This window comes from Carassius gibelio, chromosome A14, assembly GCF_023724105.1.
Source record: "Carassius gibelio isolate Cgi1373 ecotype wild population from Czech Republic chromosome A14, carGib1.2-hapl.c, whole genome shotgun sequence".
Taxonomy (NCBI): domain Eukaryota; kingdom Metazoa; phylum Chordata; class Actinopteri; order Cypriniformes; family Cyprinidae; genus Carassius; species Carassius gibelio.
The window spans coordinates 13,548,955-13,569,258 of NC_068384.1; the positions used below are offsets into that span (position 1 = coordinate 13,548,955).

Below are 20,304 nucleotides of genomic sequence, written 5' to 3' on the forward strand. Positions count from 1 at the left end.
TCGGACGTGTGTGATGATTGATTAATCGGTTGGTTCTAATTCAGGTTTTGTCTGAAGCTGCCTCTGGTTTCTGTGTGCTAAGCCATCATTTTCACAGATAAATGCCGATACATTCAAACGTAGTGTAAGGCATTGTTCTTACGCTCTTCTTTGCCCCCCCCCCCCCCCCCCTTCGATGTGGATGAAAGTTCATGAGGTATATTTATGTGTCGTCTTTTGTATGGCCACTGGTAACCGTCGTTAAAAACACATGCTGGCAGACATACACACACGCACACGTGTGTTGGAAACAATCGCACACACAAAGGCATGACAAAAAACGCACGTCACTCATCACAATGTGGAGATATTTAATGTGCATGAATCCGATAAAATGCAACCACAACTCTCAGAAAAAAAAAAAACTGAGAGGCAACTGGCTGAGTGAGTCCTGCATAATATAGGTCTTCTCCTTCCCCCAGAACACTTAACTTCTTTTATTAAATAGCAATAGTTCTGTATTTATGTAAAATCAATAAAAAAATACACGTAACAGTCAAGAATTAAAGCGATCAATAGCAGTCAAAATGTTAGGCTAATAAGCTACAGCTTATTCATGGTAAAACAAATTATTAATATTTCATATTATTGATACCCATATAGATTTATAGTCATATATAAATACAAATATATTTATATGTTTGTTTAAAGTCTGCAAGCACAAATAAGCTGCATTTATTGAATTTGTTAACAGTCAAAGAGAGGATGGAGGAGGAGGTGGTTATGGCATTCAAACGTGTGTAGTATATCGACCCTGTTTAGCAAGTTCCACCTCATGTTAACCATCGACCACCAACACGTATGATGGCGGTTAAACAGTACGTCCCATGTTAACATCTTAACTTGTTAGTCTGAGTGTTTGTTTTTGTCCCATCGGTTTTCAAGAATGAACTAGGATGTGGAATGAGCACTTAGCAAAGATTTCCTCATTGTGACAAGTTCACAATCACAATAAAGCTTTAGTTTTTTTTTTTTTTTTTTTTAATCTTTTAGCCACTTTTAATGTGTATTTTCCCCCTTCACACCTGCAGCTCAGGCGGCGCCTCTGTAAAACGACGTCCACCTTGAGAACGTGAGCCATTTGGAAACAGCTTACAGAGGGCAGTGATTCAAACAAACGTGTCGCCCCTGCAGAAACCTCAGCGCAATCATTAGCTCCACAAGCTGCCCTTCCAATCACAAAGCCCTTCCTTTAACAAACGTCCCCCAGATTTTTTACATGTTTTGTTTTGTCAACAATTTCTTACTGGCCAGCATTCACAACACAGAGCTCCACAAAGGAGAGAGATAGAGAGAGCGAGAGACAGAGAGAGAGAGAGAGAAACAGAGAAACCTCCCCCTATCGGAAACGCCCCATAGAAGAGGACCACCGCCCAGGAAAAAGAAGCGTGCAAGCCTCGGAAGAGGGAGGCAGTCAGGGGAGTTTGCCTTGTAAAGCCAGGCAGAGAGACAGAGGGAAGGTCCAGCTGAGAGAGGTGAGACAACGCAGCGCCACAACGTGGCTGGAGAGAGACGCTTTACTTGACATCCTCTGCACAGGATATTTGGGGTCGTGACGCGACAACCACTGTATCAGGAAGTTGCCGTGCTTGTTGAAGTCGGAAGTGCTCCCTGTTGTATGTGGGAGAGGGATTGGGAAAAAGAAAGAAAGAAATAATATTGGTGTTTCATTCGTGTTATGAATTAGTCTGTTATTTCAGCAAAAACTAGGACAAGATAATACAACTTTCATTAATAACATTAAGCATGCTTGACAGATCATTAGTATATGTACATTCAAATAACCCTATTGTTTCTGACGTATCATGTGACTCTGAAGACTAAATCTTACGGAAAATGAATATATGCTTTAAAAAATCGTTCACTGGTATATCATGTTAGATAATTTACACATCCTTATTGTAAAGTCTAACCAGTTAGATACATCCTCATCTCGGAGAGATGCATTATGTAAGCATTACTTTTAATCCTTTCCCACCAACCATCTGACTCCATTTTGGTATATAACACCCACATTCAAACAGTCGTTAATGGCTCTCAAGTCCTGCCTTATATTTGAAATTTGTCAATTTAAAATAGTATGTGAACAGCACTTCATATTGACTATAATTTTGAATGTACTGATCTGTTAGAGGTTTCGGGTTGCTATTTCAGACTTAATGAAAGTTACTGAAAATGTGAATAATCATAATCAAATACGCACTTGGGCAGGGATCCATTCTGCAGGGTCTTAATGCAGCTGGTTTGGAGTCCAGACACAGTCCAATGGTGTTGTCACGGGTGTGACAAAGCACCTGCCTCTCCTGCGTACCATTACCACACGTCACTGAGCACTACAACAGCACACAAACAAACAAACATACATTTTTTTTTCATGCTAAAAGTTTATCAAACTAATCCCATGCTCAGAGCTATACTGATGGAAACACAGCCTGTCAGATGTCTGTACCTGTGACCAGGGGCCGAGCCTCCACTCCGCAGGGCACAGGTTGCGATTGCAGTCTCTGCGGGACTCTGGGCGCTCATCACTGCAGTAACGGCTGCGAATGGATTTGATCTTGTCGTCAACTAGAGGCTGGACACATCTTACAGAGCGTGTCTGAGTGCCAGTCTTCCCACAAGACTTACTGCATTCACCCCACTCTCCAGCCACCCAGCTAAACACATAGAAACAGACAATCAGTCAAATTTTATCATGTGTGATACAAGAAACAACAGAGTCACAGTGACATCTACTGGAAGTAAACTAGATAAACTACAGTATACTGTAGTTGCAGAAAATACAAGGTACTAATTATCACAAAATCCAATTTTAAAATGCAGAATAGTAGTAATAAATAAAATAAGTATTTTGTTGGTGTGTCCAGATATTTTTGTTGCTACTTCAAAAAGCTGATTAAGTAACTTGTGAGGCCCCTAAAACTGAAAATGGCAATCAAAAAACTCCCACACACTCACATGGGCTGAGCACACTCTCTCTGGTAACAGTCTCTAAACAGGGGCGGAGGCTGCCTAAGTTTCTCACAGAATCTGCGATGGACCATCCTCATCTCTGCGTTTTTACTGCAGCCATAACGCGCCATCTGAATACCTGTCCAAAAGATGGTATTGGAGGAAAAATACTCATGAACATCAAAAGAGAAAAGCTAAACAATATACACTACTAATCCATAATTATGCAAACAATATAAGCTAATATTCTTTTAGACCGAAATTTGTCAGAATTAACCAAATGGGGTTTTGGTTAAATGCCTAAAATAGGGACTGTGGTGGATTAAAAAGTGGCTAAATGGGACAACGGAGTTTGTTAGGGACATTAAACGTCATCATGGTGAACAGGTAAACTCATCTACTGCTTTTACAACCTTATTGTGTTTATAACTGCTTTTATGTAAACTACTCTAACACAAAATATAAAGTCCCCTTGCCATTTCGAATATTGCATTTCATGCAGTGTGTAATGTAACTGTATGTGACTGTTAACAATCTGCAAAGTTGTAAAAGGATACATTTCAAAACACATAATCACTGCAGATTCTTTATAAATGGTTGACAGTAACAGTTGCTAAGCTATGACTGGTCACTAATGTTATCAAGGCAGGACTTGGCAAAGGATCAATTATAGCAGAAACTGAGAGATGTAAGGGAAACTGTATCTTTATCAAACTACTTCCAAACGAAAGATTGTGGTTGCAGTGTACTACCTCCTCCACATGTCTTGGAACAAGGTGTCCATCTCTTCACCACCCAGGAGTATGGCACAGCATTATCAGGGACCATGTTATTCTCATTGGCTCCGTCACTTAGTCTGTCACTGTCTGTGATGTATTTGATCGACACCTTCACCTTGGCCGATCCATGCATTCGAATCTAGTAAACAATTACACAATTAAAGACAAGATCGTGCGTCCACTTATGCGTGTGTTTGAGTTCCTACAGGAGATTACCATGACAACCACGTCGTTTTTCAAGGGTCCGCTGGTTTGAATGGTGTCCCTGTTGTTTTTATTTTCATACTCCCATTCCAGACCTTTTTCAATGATTGAGCGCGTCTCTGGGTAGTCTCCATGTGCGTTGAGAAAGAAATCGCCTGACGCTTTATTCCTGACAGCTGTTTAATGAAAAAAAGGAGAAAAAGAGCTGCGAATCAAACAAGCACAGTGCTAAATGTATGAAAAACGACAGGAAATAATCAGGCTTTACCTAAAATGTGAGTAGTTCCATTAAGTTCCTGGATTAAGAGATGTCTTGCCCCTCTGGGAACTTCAAGCACTTTAATGACACCTAAACCAAATGCAAAACATTTCCAAATCACTATTACTTCACTCCAATATTTTATTAAAAATACAAATTGATAAAATAAAAATGAATGCAAAATGGTTTCATTTAAACTGAACAGAGACTTTTTCTTTTCTTTTCTGACATTGAAAGTTCTAGTGTGTTACGGGATTGCTTTTGCAAACAATTTGGCCAAAAGAAGGTATCTCGGGAGGTAGTATAATCATGCCTGTGTTTGGAAGAGCCATTGTGTCTGAACTGGGCCTGTTATGTCTTAAAATCCGGCCTATAACAGGTTTTGGAACCGAGCCTATACTGTATGTGTGCTCTGGAGATGTACCTTTCTTCTGTACAAAGGTGAAGTTAAACTTGTGAGTCTTGCACTTGGTTCCGTCTCCCCCGCAGACGCCGCACTTATCTTCCTGTAGACCTGATCCAACCACATTATCACAGCCCACTTTCTGAAGGGAGAGAGACACCGTCAGCAACAGGCCACTAAACACACACAAACATTTACAAGCGGTACACACAGCTATTTACCTCACAGTCTCCGTACACACACACACTGTGGGGATCTTTGTAGGAGCAGCTTGTCCCAGGTTCCACCTGAGTTTGCATGTTGACTACAGCTCGCGTCTCTTTGGATTGACAGTACAATTTGCAGCGATGCTTAGCTATGGAAAACAAGACAAGAGAGATACTTGAGTGATGGATTGGGATTTAGTCCATATCGATGAGGATTTAGAAGATCTTGAATTCTAAGGATTTCGATTAAGAAAATAATAAAGTCAAATAAAATAAATGTTGATCATATACCATTTAAATGGTTTCAAAAATATTCCACATCTATTACATTTCTGTCCAACTGAGGATAGTTAGATAATGTTATTACACGGTTCTGCTCCAGAAGTACGTCCAAGTCAATTTTTCATAAAGACCAATTTGCCGCATTACTTACGGTCAGAGTGTTCATAAGGCAGCCAGTGGTGCCAGGTACTCTGGTACTCAAACTTGTTGTCCATTATTCTACATTGCTCGGCTCTGTAGTCATGGTACGGGTCCTCACATTCATGTGTATTACACATCTGGAACTGATAGCTTGGGCCAGAGCAAGAACGTCCACCGTTAGCTGGACTGGAGGAGGTTAAAGGAAGGGTGGGGAAAAATAGCTACATGAAAACATTTTACAATCCAACAGATATATAGATAAATAGATAGAGATATACAAACAGCGGATTGTCACAAGCTCGGGTGCGAAACTGTAGTCCCCTTCCACAGGGGCGAGAGCAGGCGCCAAACTCACTCCACATCCCCCAGTTTCCATCCTTTTTTATGATGTCTGGAGTCAGATGCATGCAGTGGCCTTTAAAACAGTGCTGAGGGAGGAAGAGAGCAGGGCAAACACATAAACACAGAGAAAACGAGTGAGTCTAACACCTCAGCATGAATCTTCATGACAGGCTGAGATTGTACCTTGCCATCACCGCATTTAGTTCCATCAATGGGTGGACCTTTTTTGGTCTTGCAGAAGAAGGGATTGTCTGGGTGAGCACACCAAAGCTGCTTACAGGGGTCAAAGGGGCGATACTGTGAAACAGAGGAACAGAGAGGAGTAAAAAATCATTCTTAAACACACTACGAATGAGAGAAATCTTATGACAAGATGCAGATGGTCAGATAGTTATAATGTTAGGATCAAACTGAAAAACTGGATGTACAAATACCACTATTAATATGTAAATTTCTAAAAATTGCGAAAAAAGTCCATTAAACAGAAAAAAATTTCAAATAAATTTTTACTATAATAATAATTATAATAAATTAATTCATTACAAGTTAATATCTCTTCTCTCTCTCTCTCTCTCTCTCTCTCTCTCTATATATATATATATATATATATATATATATAACATAATATTATAACAGTTGAGAAAACAGCATAATGGACAGGTTGCATTTATGTAACAAAGCAATCTCATGCAGGCAAATCAAAACAATGACGAAAACTCTTAATTATGATGCAGCCTGTGACCAACAACACAGTTAGACAACAGAATGCTGGGCAGTGATGGGATATGGCCTCAGTTAAGATCAAACGTTGAGCAAAATCTCTCTTTGTTTTCTTTCCTCTGAGAGGCGTAGTAGACAAGAGCAGAATCTCTGGCTGAGGTACTAATGATGACACTACATTCAACAGGATCCTAAACCCAACGAGCATTTTAAACACATCAAGACACCAAGTGTAAAATAATGGCTCGCAGTTTTCTGCAGTAGCCAGCTGGCTGCTACTGTGGTCTCGGTTTGAATATTGAGTACAGTTTGCCAAGTTAAATAGGGAATAGCTAGGCCAATAGATAGACGATTATTTAGCACCTGTAAAGATTTTTAGATGCTTCTGAGAACTGTATGATTAAACCTGCCCCATTCAGCAATCTATTCATGGATATATTTTCTAACGAATGTAGAAAACTCTCTGAAAAGTCACCAGACTGCAATGACCTGGTTAACTTGACATTAAAGGGACGTTGAAAAGAGGTTTGAGATCAACAGTATTGAGAGAATCTGTGGCATGCTTTCAATTAATACAGATAATTATTATATCATTCAGTTTGAAAAACGGACCAAAAAATAGTTTACTCTAGTGTTTTTCAACTGAAGTCTATGTGCAAGGCATTCTAGAGGGTTTAGAAGAGGAAATGTGCCACTCATGTTTTTGCTAAAGCACAAAAAATTATTCCAAACAAAAATGTGTTACCTAAGCTGCAAAATTGCCTACTGTACAGTAAATCACTCATTTAGTGGTGGGACTACTGTTCTGGGTGGATGAACCCCCATTAACCCTTATCCTAATGCAGTTCCTTCCTGTGTGTGGAAATTGCTCTTTGTTTAAGTATTCATGTGCATATTATTATACATAGCATATATGACATCAATTTGTGCATTTTTGTACACAGATTTTTTTACATTTATTTTTAGAAACTGAAGTACAAGCCAAATATGATTTTAATTATTACATCTTTATTGAACTCAAGCATGCCTTTTGATGCTTGTGAATGTCAGTTAATGGGTTGGTTAATTCAGAAACAACCATGGGTTTAATATCCAGCTGTGTATGTGTCTCCAAAATGACAATGAATTCAACACCAACCAATAACATGTAATGATTAACAGTAAGACCATCTGAATTGAACCAAGTTCAAATGAATGAGGCCACATTGTGACTGAGGAGAGCACCTTACCTGGGCTCCTGATTGCCCCACCTTTTGCAGCTAAGGGAATGGTTTAACAAGACAGTGAAGGACAGTCCAAGCAGTGCTGTTCAACTGGAATCTCATTTTGTGAGCAGAAATGATTCTTGAAATCATTTTTTTCCCAGTTTATCAAGTGATATCAAACTCATGCCATCTGGTTTTGAATAAAACCAGCTGATGTGCTAAGGTTTTAAAGTTTTAAAACCTGGTTCTTCTCTTATTCACTAAAAGATGTGTTCAGTCAAAAATGAAAATAGTTTCATCATTCACTCTCCCTCATGTTAACCCATATTACAATTTTATTTCATTTTATTTTTTTTTTTTTTTTTTTTTGTGGAACACGCACTATGTTTTAAAGGCTTTAAACTTGCAAAATTATTGCAAAAATACAAAAAAATAAACAATAGATTGCAAAAGAAAAGAACACTTGTTAATGAATCGGTGCTGCTTGGCTTAACATGTCAAAAAGACCTAGAGCAGTGAACGGTGACTTAAATCTCAGTCTCTATAACTTGCATTATTTCAGAAGACTTGGAATAAAGAGCATGAGTCCATATGGACCACTTTTACGATACTTTAATGGTGCCTTTGTGTTCTTTAAAAAGCTTGAAAGCTCCTACGTTTGTGCTCCACAGAAGAAAGAAAGTCATACAGGTTTGTAACAACATGAGAATGAGTAAAATAGTGAGAGACTGAACATTTTTGGTGCTCTATTCTGTTCCATTAAGCCTTTTCCCTTTGGCATGTATAGATATCAAAACTCAATCACTTAACACAAAATACTGTGTTCCATTCATAATGCATTATTGGCATGTATAACACACATCATACTGGGTCACGGCACTCTCCGGTGAACCCAGTGACCACAAATGGTGATTGTTATGGCAAGCTGATGGTTGTCGAGGAAGAATGCTTGTAGAATTATACATGCTCGTAGTGATTTTACAATCGCATTATAATAATGCATTACTTGAATGAAAAAACCTGTGCATCAGTAAATTCAAGACTCACCGCTGTGCACATCATGTATCCGGCCCCAAAGTCAAAGCGACACTGTTCGTGCATGGAGTAATCCATCCCGGGCAGGTGCGGAAGCTTCTCCCATTTGGGCTCCATCGGGTCGTCACGGAGACAATCATACGAACTTCAGAGGCAGAATGAGATGGTATATAATCCACAGTGGTACTAGTCAAGATTGTCTGTGTACAGGTATGTCAGTCTAACACTCACTGCAGATAGCGGCCCAGTTCCTGCTGACTGCAGCGGGACCAGTGGAAGCGGTGGAAAGCAGCCTGCACCAGTGGGGCCATGATGCTCCCCATCTGCACCTCATCTCCACAACGATTCCCCTGCCCATCATGCTCCATCCCCAACCTATAGCACATATGTATGCATATATACAAACAATTACAATTTTTGAGGACAACTTGCCCTTTATTTTGACATTTTTTTTATTTTAATTAAGTTACAAACAGACATTGTTCAAAGATAGATGCCATATTTATGGAATTTATTTGAATTTGAGAGTTTTGAATGAATTGGTTGTGTGAATGAATCAGTGGTTCGATCATATTGGCAGTCACTTGTTTTGTTCCTAAATTAATTTGTTTTTGAACAACTCTATTGAGAAAATGACTATTCACTCATAGTGGCTTGTATCCAAAATTGAATAATCTCTTAATAATATGAATAAGTACTTTGCAACTTTAAAAAATATGTACTTCAGCATGAAAGTATGTAGTATGTATTTAATTTACATGCTATATCTGTAATTGCTATGTGCCCTACCAGTGTCAGATGCATCGCTTCTGTTCACAAAACCTCTCCCATGGTCTCATGAGATAATAAAGCGTCCATTAGATGCACACTTCAGAGTCTTGTAGTGTTGTTGTTGTTGTTTTTGCCCTATTATATTATAAATACTATAAATATGTACATACTACTATTTTCACATACTGCTTTTTACTTACTAAGTATGCAAAATCAGATCCAGCCAGTCACTTATTTACTGAATGAATCCATGTTGAATAAATTGGTTGTGAGCAATACAGTGATTCACTGATTCACTCATCACAAGACAATTATTTATCGCCCCCTACTGACATTTCAGTGTAAATTCCAGAAAGAGAACACTGTAAAATCCTAACTACTAATACACTAATTAGCGACACAAACAGTGGGAAGTCAGCTGTTCGAATGGTGCTCAACCAATCAGGACTGGGACTAACTGCTGTACAAATGAAAATATATGCGGTATATTTTCACATACTGTAGCAGATACTCACACATGGCCGGTTTCATGTGCCACGACAAAAGCAGACGAGAAACCATCCTCGTGGTTGAGAGTGCAGCTCCGTACAGGATGACACATGCCTGTGACAGGAGCATAACCTACCAAAAACATAAGAACACCGGATTGAGTTTGTACTACTCAGATTTTCATAATATAAATACAATATATTTAATATTTTCACTTATTTTTCCCCTGGTCTAAGGCCTGAAGTCAAGGTCATTTCAAGATCATTGTGGCATGTCCGTACAGATACCCATTTTTCAAACTGAGCACATGTGTCCATGTTTGAAAGATCAACTGCTCTTGTTTGCAACATGTTTCAGTCTCTGAGGGTTGATGATGCTGTGTGCTTGTGTGGTGATTTTACCCTGCATCCCTGTGGGTCCAAACTCTTGACGAGTGAGAAAGATGGCGTGATCATGGTAATCTTTATCATTAGTGTCCTTCCTCTGCTGTTCGAAAGCCCAGCGACACACATTCTCCAGACTCTGAGAAGGATTGCCCAGCTCAATGAGGCTCATGGACTGAAAGCACACATGAAAGGACATTACACTCTTCATCTACATTACACTCTACAAGCTACATTTTGATTTAGCTATTGGCATCTGATGAAGTTATGAATAACATGAATATCTAAATTAAGTTACGAGGTTAATACAATCTACTAAAGCAATAGTTCACCATTTAACATTTTATTAATTTTTGACTTAATCTATTTTCCAATTTTGTTCTGTTGCGCCCATAAATGTATTACATGACTTCAGAAGACCTGGAATACAGCACATGGGTGGTATGGATGCTTTGGCATCTTTTTTGGAGCTTGAAATAATGTAAAAAAAAAAAAAAAAGGAACTAGTATTTCAAAGCTTTTTATTTGTGTTACGCAAAAAATTTAAAATTAAAATGTCATAAGGGTTTGAAATGACGTGAGGGTGAGTAACATTTAAAAAGAACCCTATGAGTACAGATGATTGTTACTGCCAGACCAACGTATGTATGCAACATTTCAAAAGTTTGGGGTCAGCAAAACTCTTTTCAAGAATTTCATCTCATTCATTTAACCAGAGGACAGAAGCCTAAACAATCTCATCCCCACAAACTTCAAAAGCTTAGCACTTTTGTTAATCAATCATCTGGTATCATTAACTTCCTTTGATGCTGAAAGTACTGATCCAATCAAAATAATTTGTATAGTGAAACTGGACACGTTGCCATTAAATATTTATATAATAATAAAATAAAAAAAAAGGTTTACATCGTAAACCATGGTGGCCGTGTTGCTGTTATTATTGCTACATTTCACACTCACTTGAACACAGACATAAAGAATTATGCTGGGTTTCTTCTACAATCTGTGCAGGGAGATAAATGTGTGCAAAGAAACATTCAGACAGGAATGCACGGCTGAGTTCTGATGACGTGGCCACGAGAGCCATGGAAGTAGGAGATCCTTTCCAGATGCGTGTCCTGAAACTGCCTCTCTCTTTCCCTGTGCCTCACTTTGTGCATTTTACTTTGCATCAAGGTCATGAACTCTGAGAACTACGCTGCAATGTCTTCACCAACCAGTAGAGGGAGGCTTCACCATTCCAATGCATTGCTGCGCACCATGGGAAGAAAAAGGGAGGTGCAAAATAACTCAACTCAGCATCACTCTAAGCAAAAGTGCATCCAGCGCATCATTTTTACGCCATAAGTTTGTGCATAGACAGCAGACTCTAATGTAAACTAGTTACTAAACACAATTTATTGTCACTTATCTTCATTCCATCACTTAGATGTTTGTTGATAATGTCATGAAGGGGGTTTCTCAGAATTCTGTACACAAGAGACTTCCTATTGTTCTTGGTAAGGGAATACATGACAGACAGGCAAGCGAGCTCATTAAAAGAATGTCTCGGCATCTTTATCTTCTTTGTGATCCACCGAACACACACACTGAAACACACACTCGCGCGCTGTGTGGATTGATGTTGGGTGTGTCATGTCACTGTCTCTTTATCTTTTTGGCGCTAGGTGAGGAGAAGAGTGGAACAGATGTGCAGAAGAGACTGTGATGTTGGAACCTTGTTGGAGGTGTGTGGGGTCACTTGGTTGATCGCTCCCGGCAGCAACGGTTGCCACAGTAATTGGGAATGATGGACAACCTGCTGGCAAGGCGGGCGAGGCTACATGCTGATTGGGGCTGAGGCGGCAGGGGAGAGGAGTGGGTGTGGAACAACCAGGCATTTGTGTAAGAGAGAGAAAAAGAGGGAGGGAGAGGTGGAGGAAAAAGATACAGATGGAGAAAGATGTAAAAATGTGGCAGTGCTATTGAAATAGGTGGGGGATCTAGAGTGAATCGAGGATGTGAGTGAGTGCGAATAAGAAAAATCAAAACATGGAAGGGTTTACACACTGAAATTTTAAATTAAATATGTTTGTATGAACTAGCAAGAATGTGTTAATTACAAAAAATATGCATATTAGCTCAGCAAGACACTGAATTGTTCTTTTATTTATGGGAGTCAGGAATAAATTGGGAGAAAAACTGCCTAGGATTAATATGTGCGTATTATTTTGTTAACATAAAAAAGAAACATATATAACTTGTGCGTGTGTGTATATATACGTATAAACTTGAACCATATTAATATAATAAAAACTAATATAAAATATCACTGATGGACAGTGAGAGGTAGACAAAGCGTGACCAGCAACAGACGGAAGAATAGACAGAATGGAATGGAAACCAGAAGATGCACGAGCACAGGGACAGAGATGAAGAGAGAACTGACAGATAAACAGAGAGCGACAGAGAGAGGCCCGTGTGCCAACTGCCTGATGAGTTCATGTGGGACAGTTTGCATTTTAAGAACTTAATCCTAGAAAGACAAGGCCAGCGGGACAATCACCACAAAGCAGTGCAGGAAACACCATCTGCCTGACCCGCCGTGGAACTCTGTCTCTCCATCTCACCTGAAACTGCACGTAATCACCATGTAGCCCCACACACTATCTGTCAAAGAGTAAAAAAATCACCATTTATCAAAATAGCTGGGGGTGGCATAATGTCTCAGTAAGAAGAGCCAAATTTGAGGGAACCATAGCGTTGTGAGCTATTCCTCCTGCTGGCTGATTTGACATTTGTGGTAATAGTAAGCTCCGTCGCAGAGATAGAGAGGTGATGGTTTGTCAAGTTTAAATGGTGTAAAATATCTTTTATATGGGTTATGCATCCAGATAGCACTCATGGAGAAAAGATCCTTTCTTCCTGAACCTCATGCTGATTGAATAAATGGAGTAGGTGTTAACGTCACTACTGATTAAGAGCTATTTTCCAGACATCAAATTTTTCAGATGATCCCAGAGGAAAATTGCTCTTTCAAAGCTCAGTTTAGTTTGTCTCTGGGTTGTCTCATGTGTAATTTTTGAGACACTAGTGGTACCAAACAGAATTAATGTTAATTAGAAAATGACAGCTTTTCCAAACAGGTTTCTGGAACACTCTCTATCAGTGATCATATCAAACAAAGTATTTTGAAAGGTTCAGGAATTTAACCTATGAAAGGCTTAATTAAAAAATTGTAATCTCTGAGCAACGCCGTGACAGTGTTTTTGAACCAATCAGCAGAATAAATGATTCAATGACTCATGTGATTCATGTGTATGATTTAATGATTTAGCTATAAAGAGAGTATTTTGAATTAAGTAAATAATTCAATGTCAATTCTTGAATTAATCGCTGTTGTGAACTAATTGCCTGAAATAATCATTCAATGACTCACTCCAACATTATTAATTGAATCACTCACTCACTCATTCAGTGATTCACTTGAAGGATTCAATTATTAATGGGAATGAATCAAGATTCACTCATAAAAATAATAATTTATTTGTAAATGAATGAATCAGTATTTTTAACAAATTAGTAAAAGATTCGATGACTCATTGACTATTCATGAATGAATCAGTGTTTCTGAACAAATTATATGAATTAATGATTTAATTAGTCCCTCCTTGAAGATCCTTCGCCGTTAATGCATGTAATGTACACTACTGCTATTAATGTATCCTTATATCTGTCCAGGTGAGATGTTGAAGAGATGAGGGATTTTCTTAGTGAGAAACTGTGACAGATAGAAGCCGAAACAAGAACTGTGGTCACTATCAGGTCAACCACATCAGAGTCTGGTTACCTGATCTGACATCAGCCTCTCCCTGATCACCAGTTACAGGTAGAGCAGCATTTTATGGAGCTGTGTTTATGAATGAGGCAGGGTCATCATTGATTGTTTATCTTGCACTCTTGATTCTCTCTTCCCAGAATCCTTTGCTTGGTCCCATAGGGGATGTCCTGGTGTGTGCAAGCTTATGTGTTGGGGAGGGGGGATTGGGTAGGCAATTGCATAACTTCAGCACTCTGTGTGCTTTGGTGTTGAACTGTGAAGGCGTGCGACTTTGAAAAGACTCCCATGGGAACTCAATGCTTTTAGTTTCCGTTTGCTCAGTCCGATGGAATAACAGGCCCTAGGCCATGGTGAGCACCCAGCAGAAGGGGTGGGAAAAAGATGCACATGTAAGCTAAGCTAACGGTGTGATTATGTTGGTGTGAGTGTGAGACAGAGAGTGGAAAAGAGAGAAATGGAGTGTGTGTTTTATTTCGTTTGCCACGGATGCAATATCATGCAAATTGTCTTTATACGGAACTGTAAAGTGCTAAACGGCTACAGACAGCGAAGTGGACCATTTGGTGATCTGTGCAAGGAGAACAAACAAAACAAATATATATATTTTTTAGGGTACAATAGTGATCTTTCACAGTGAAAGCTAAACTTTCAGCACTACTATGGGGGTAGTCGTGGCCTAATGGTTAGAGAGTTGGACTTGTAACCCGAAGGTTGCGCTCCAAGTCTCAGGTCCAGTAGGGAATGTAGGTGGGGGGAGTCAATGGCCAGCGCTCTCTTCCACCCTCAATACCACGACTGAGGTGAGACGCTTGAGTAAGGCACCAAACTACTACCTGGGCACCACAGCAACATGACCGCCCACTGCTCAAGGTGTGTGGTCACAGTGTGTGTGTGTTCCCTACTGTGTGTGTGCACTAGGATGGGATAACAAATTCCGAGTATGGGTCACCACTACACTTTCACTTATTAGCAACACCAAACAAGTTTTTCAATCACTACATCTTCCATTGATCCACAAAAAAAAAAAAAAAGAAAAAAAAAAAAAACAGATAGTCCTCTCCTAAACTCAAAGTTAGCCTACAAATCGTTTACTAATATTATGAAGTACTTAACAAAAGAACACACTTCTTAAACGTAAACTGACAAAACAAGAAAAACAATAGATGTCAATAGATGATTGATTCTTACTTTTCTGGCATCGACCAAAACAATCCGAACTAGCACCACATTTATTAGTGCCCCGAGAGAATTGTCATGATAAATCTCGTTCACCTGTGAAGAGAAAAAAGCAGTGTTAGATCCAACATTAGAAGCTTCATATTGAGACTGATATTGTAAGAGCAAAAGGCCTCATTTTAAATAGATTCCATCAAAAGAAATGATGTTTGCTTTCTTGAAACTCGTGTAACAGAGTTCAAACTAAAGTGCTCTGAGTGAGAATTATGACTAAGTGATATCCAAGACACTGGGGACATCTTCTACAGATTCAATGTTCCAGTCTGCCTTTTAGATATTTTTCAGCATTATGTAATATATATATATATATATATATATATATATATATATATATATATATATATATTTATTTATTCCTGTTGGGCAAAATGGCTAGCAACTTTAAATGATAACTAATTAAGTAATTATAAATACCAACCCTAACACAAAAATGTAAAAAAAAAAAAAAAAAAAGTTTGGGGTCCATAAGAATTTTTCTTTTCTTTTAAAAATAAATAAAAGAATAAAAAAAAAAAACTTCTGTTTTGTAAGGAGGCACTAAAAGCAATAAACAATTTAACAAAATTGACTGTTAAGACATTCATAATGTAAAAAAAAAAAATATTTCAATTACAAATAATTTTTCATGTGACACTGAAGACTGGCATATTGATGACTGAAAACACATTTCACATTGTTTTAAACATTTCTGAGTGCAGCCTTGGTGAGCATAAGAGACTTCTTTCTAAAACATTACAGGATTTTTCTGAACTGTTGTACATGAGGCTGATTTGCTTCTGCCATCATTTGCTATAGTTGCAGTATAAGTTTCAGCTTTTAACATATCTCAGCTAGTCTCCCAGTTGATCAAACAGAGACACAAGTTAAACTCCAGCTAGACCATCTTAAGCATTTAAGACCAGCAAACCATCAAAGGCTAGGTTATTTTCAGCAGGGCTTTTCAGGTTTTACCAAATGTTTGGGGCCATTCTGTCCCCGCAGAGACATAAGCAAAGCATAAAACACCCACACAGCAACAAACAGTCAATCAGCAAAGCTGCACTGAATTATGTTTAAGAGAGCCTTTTTCATTTCCCATGATTCTGCAGTTTGACTTCTAACCCCTAGTCTCAGCCATCTTTACTTATTCAGTTTTCTGAAGGACGGACCTAATGTACTGTGGGAAATGTTGTTCTCAGACAGAGAGGGAGACAGAGGCAGACAGATTGGTACATAAGTTCAGACATGGTGTCCTCTGCCGCTCTGGAAGCTTGCTAATGAGACACTGAGATGTATACACAGCCAACAATAATGAGATTTCTGATGGACAGACTGCGGGAGGGGGAGCAAGAATAAGAGACGAAGACAGACAAGAATAAAGGGGCTTAAAATGTGTTCTGCACCGACTCACCTGCTCTTTTATATGTACGATCTACTTGTTGCCTACTTGTATTCCTGGCATTCCCTTTCTGCTTCCTGTCATAGCCTTCTGACTCTCGGAATATGTTTTGGTTGTGCTGTCTATTTTTCAAAGCTTCATTATGTTTCTGCAGACTTTGTTTATTACAGTTCACATCTTTACTGAATTCATCATCCCTTCCCTTTCAGTGTTAAATCAGTAAATGTGTCTGCAGCTGACAAAAGCGTATCTCTCAAACTCGTGTACAGGCCTTTTCCATAACATTCGCCAAGATTTCTTGAGAAATTCTAAAGAGTGCAGCTCTTAGGCTTGGTTGCCTTAGTAACCGCGTTAATACAGATGACTGGTAAAGACATAGATGACTTCCAGGTGACCATGACTCCAGTGTTCCGAATGTTAATGATCATTAAACTGAGGCATGACTTTCATACACACACTGTGCAACACCTCAGGACTCTGCATTAGGAGAAACAGTGCATGATGGGATATGACTACTGCCCTGTTTTCAGGCTTCACTTCAAAGAAGACAAAAAAGACCAAAACATGGCTGGCAGTAAAGGTTTATTTCTCTCATATTATTACGCTGGGCTTGGAAAGTACGATAGTATGTATTGTACTATAAGAAAGGGTATAAATAGGTATAAATTCTGTTATGAATTTTAGTAACACATAATTTGAGGGACCAAGTCTCACTATTAACTAGTTGATCAAAGTTAAGTTAAAGCCTTGTTAATAAATTACTTTCTCATAAAATATGTATTAAGAGTATAATCACAAATGTGTAGAAAATATTAACATGCCTATAAAAATGTTGTTGTATCCACCCTTTTCCTGACGTAAAAATGGGCGCCGCCATTTGTAAATTCAATTCTGGTCTCATTTGTGTCCAGCTATTTTTAGCTGTGCAAAACAGTCCTATAATATTATTTTAATCTGTTATCTTAATTATGATCACACTGTTTTGTAATGCAAAGAATTTTACTGTTTACTGCATATTGTTATTCTCCTCATTATTTACCTATAGCGGCTAATGAAACGGAAGTCTCACCCATAGGCTTACTTCCGCGTTGAGGAAAAATGTGGATACCACCCACCCATACTATACACATGCACATTTTATAGGAAAGCTTAACACAAGCAACACTGGATGAATATTATAATATTAATTGGAGTCACAAATCATCAGCAACACCAACAGGGTTCTTCCTCAACCTCCTACAGAATGAAAACCGTATAGCTTCCTCCCACCCCTCTTGCTCTATGTTAATGACTGTGAAAGTGTAGGTCTCATTAGTTCTGCCCTGGTTGCTGGCCTTGTTCAGGTGCACTGGGTTTCATCAGCCTACAGGTAACTAATGGAGACCTAGAGGTCAGCAAGTCAGAAAATCATTAATATCCCATTATTAATGCAGCAGGGGCCAGCGTTGTGGCTTCACTGCTTTGGCGGAAAGGGGGGAGAGTCAAGAAAATAGCAGAGGGTGCAGATGGGAAGATAGGTTTAGAAGAGAGAAAGGGGGAACAGAAAAAAGCCCATGTGTGCATGTGTGGCCATTGACTGAGTGAGCAGAAAAAAAGGGGGTTGATATTGAGAAATATTTCCAAAATTATCATAAATGTGCACATGAAATGAAAACATTCCCAAACCGAATGTGTGGAAGAGCCATGAAAATAAACCATTTAAAAGAGGCTCATTTATCTTATCAGCCCTGTTTATCATCTGGCCCTTATAAAACTGTAAAAAAAAAAAAAAAAAAACTTTAAAAGAAGGGATTTACGTGCCAAAATGTTTCCTTAATAACTGGCATTTGAGGGATTACCATTTACCTGTAAAAGACCCCCTGTGGTGAAAATCAAGTTTTAATGTTGTCCGTCTGGTGTGTACATGTCTGTCTGCTGTTTTTAATATGCTTCAAGACAAACCATGTGCAAATTCATCAGACAATGCCATTGATGAGCATTTTCTCCTTAAAACTGCTTTGTACCAAAAGGCGTTCTCAAAAATGTGGTTTGAAACTTTTCCACTGCAAACATGTAGCCAATCCCATTAACTTGCAGTGCGGGACTTTTCATATTATTGTCAACGCCTGTCATAGCTTTGTATTTACAATGTGTTTTTGCATTGCTGAGTAATGTAGCCGATCACAGACATATCTGTTGATTTCATAAACACAATAGCCAATCAGATATGTTTAAGTTAGACAGATTCCACTCACTGCTCAAAACACCAAAGCTGAATTTTACGTGAATCCTCTCATTATAACAGATGCAGATTGATGTGATGTAAATAAGAGATTCATTGTGCAGTGCATGAGTTCATTGATTTTAACATAATTGCAAACTACAATGACTGACAGCTTTTAATAGTATTTGTAATTATAGAAGAGGGCTTTCTAGGCTATAATCCATTCAGAACTTGAATTCACTCATGGCTTCATTCTTCGGTAATGATTTGTCCAACATTGCCACTTGCCATTGTGTAGTGTTAACTACTTTAGTTAACTGAGGCCCTGTCCACATTAACACAGCTTTTTCTACGCAGTTTGACCGTTCGTCCACAAGAAAACGCAGCAGTAGGTCACAGAAACTGAACATTTTTGAAAACTCCTGATAGGGTGAGGATTTTCAAAAACTCCGGTTGCAGTGTTATCGTGTAGACAGCAAAATCGTAGTTTTTGGCTTATGACGTCAGAACCTGCGTTTTTATTTCCGCCTAATGGGAACTTTTTCAGGCTTCTGATTGGCCAACATGGTTTTGCGGCTGACATTATTTCACCACCTGTTGGTTTGGCACGCTCTTGACAGTGCTTCACAGTGTGTGTTTGCGTTTTCATGAGGACAGAGAATTTGTTTCAAACGGAAGAAGGAAATGCCTGTGTATGTGTGGACATGGTCTGAGTGAACATAGAGCAGGTGGGGATTAGTTATATCTGCGTATACTAAATGTCATAAGCTGCAATAATTAAATGCTTCAAAATGAACTACATAAAAGACCTCTTGCCAGTCCATACAATTTGACAAACCACTCCTGCATGCATGCATACTCATACAACACTAATTCACACATTTTTGCTTGTTAACTTTTTTCAACTTTTTTTGGCCAGACCAAACAAATTTGGACAAAATACCCCTGAACAAGCATTTAGTTTCCTATACAATGCAGATTTTACCTTGCATCCCACATACATATTTTGCTGAATCATCATTGTCCTGTTTCAGTCTCGGAGTGGATTTTGAACGAGTACAGAAATCCCATCAGTCTCTTGGCTGGTGGACTTCCAATCTCCCTTTCATTCTTCTGTAATGTACAGGAAAGCTAAGATATATGAAGGTATGCACTGGTGGACAGTATTTGCTCAGACTCATTACTGGATCTCTGCCATTTTCACTTGACATTTTGGACCATTATTACCTGTCTGACATTTGAGGGCCAGATCAACGTGTCTATGAAGAGCTGATCACATAATGGTCCGCCCGCCTGCAAGTCTTGTTTACTCCTGAGGAGCGACTAATATAGAGGGAAGCAATTAATATTGTCGACTTTCACACAATTAATGCTGAACACAAAGGTCTCAGCTCCATTACACTGGCTGTTCTGGTCGCTCATGCAAATACGTGAAATGGGTCTGAGTACAAGCATTA

At 38.8% G+C, this 20,304-nt stretch overlaps 1 protein-coding gene across 1 annotated transcript in view; it reads right to left on the reverse strand.

Annotated features, from left to right (window-relative positions):
• Window positions 1-20,304, reverse strand: part of LOC128026965 (A disintegrin and metalloproteinase with thrombospondin motifs 2-like) — a 117,591-nt gene that overhangs the window by 4,092 nt on the left and 93,195 nt on the right. The window contains exons 5-22 of the mRNA XM_052614267.1: window positions 15,219-15,302; window positions 10,229-10,385; window positions 9,854-9,959; window positions 8,799-8,942; window positions 8,580-8,712; window positions 7,557-7,586; window positions 5,791-5,904; window positions 5,548-5,693; window positions 5,276-5,451; window positions 4,858-4,991; window positions 4,658-4,778; window positions 4,243-4,323; window positions 3,987-4,150; window positions 3,744-3,909; window positions 2,998-3,130; window positions 2,489-2,696; window positions 2,243-2,372; window positions 1,561-1,650 (exon numbers count right to left, since the gene is read on the reverse strand). Coding sequence (XP_052470227.1) covers window positions 1,561-1,650; window positions 2,243-2,372; window positions 2,489-2,696; window positions 2,998-3,130; window positions 3,744-3,909; window positions 3,987-4,150; window positions 4,243-4,323; window positions 4,658-4,778; window positions 4,858-4,991; window positions 5,276-5,451; window positions 5,548-5,693; window positions 5,791-5,904; window positions 7,557-7,586; window positions 8,580-8,712; window positions 8,799-8,942; window positions 9,854-9,959; window positions 10,229-10,385; window positions 15,219-15,302 — 2,317 coding nt within the window. The remainder of the gene's footprint in view (window positions 1-1,560; window positions 1,651-2,242; window positions 2,373-2,488; window positions 2,697-2,997; window positions 3,131-3,743; window positions 3,910-3,986; window positions 4,151-4,242; window positions 4,324-4,657; window positions 4,779-4,857; window positions 4,992-5,275; window positions 5,452-5,547; window positions 5,694-5,790; window positions 5,905-7,556; window positions 7,587-8,579; window positions 8,713-8,798; window positions 8,943-9,853; window positions 9,960-10,228; window positions 10,386-15,218; window positions 15,303-20,304) is intronic.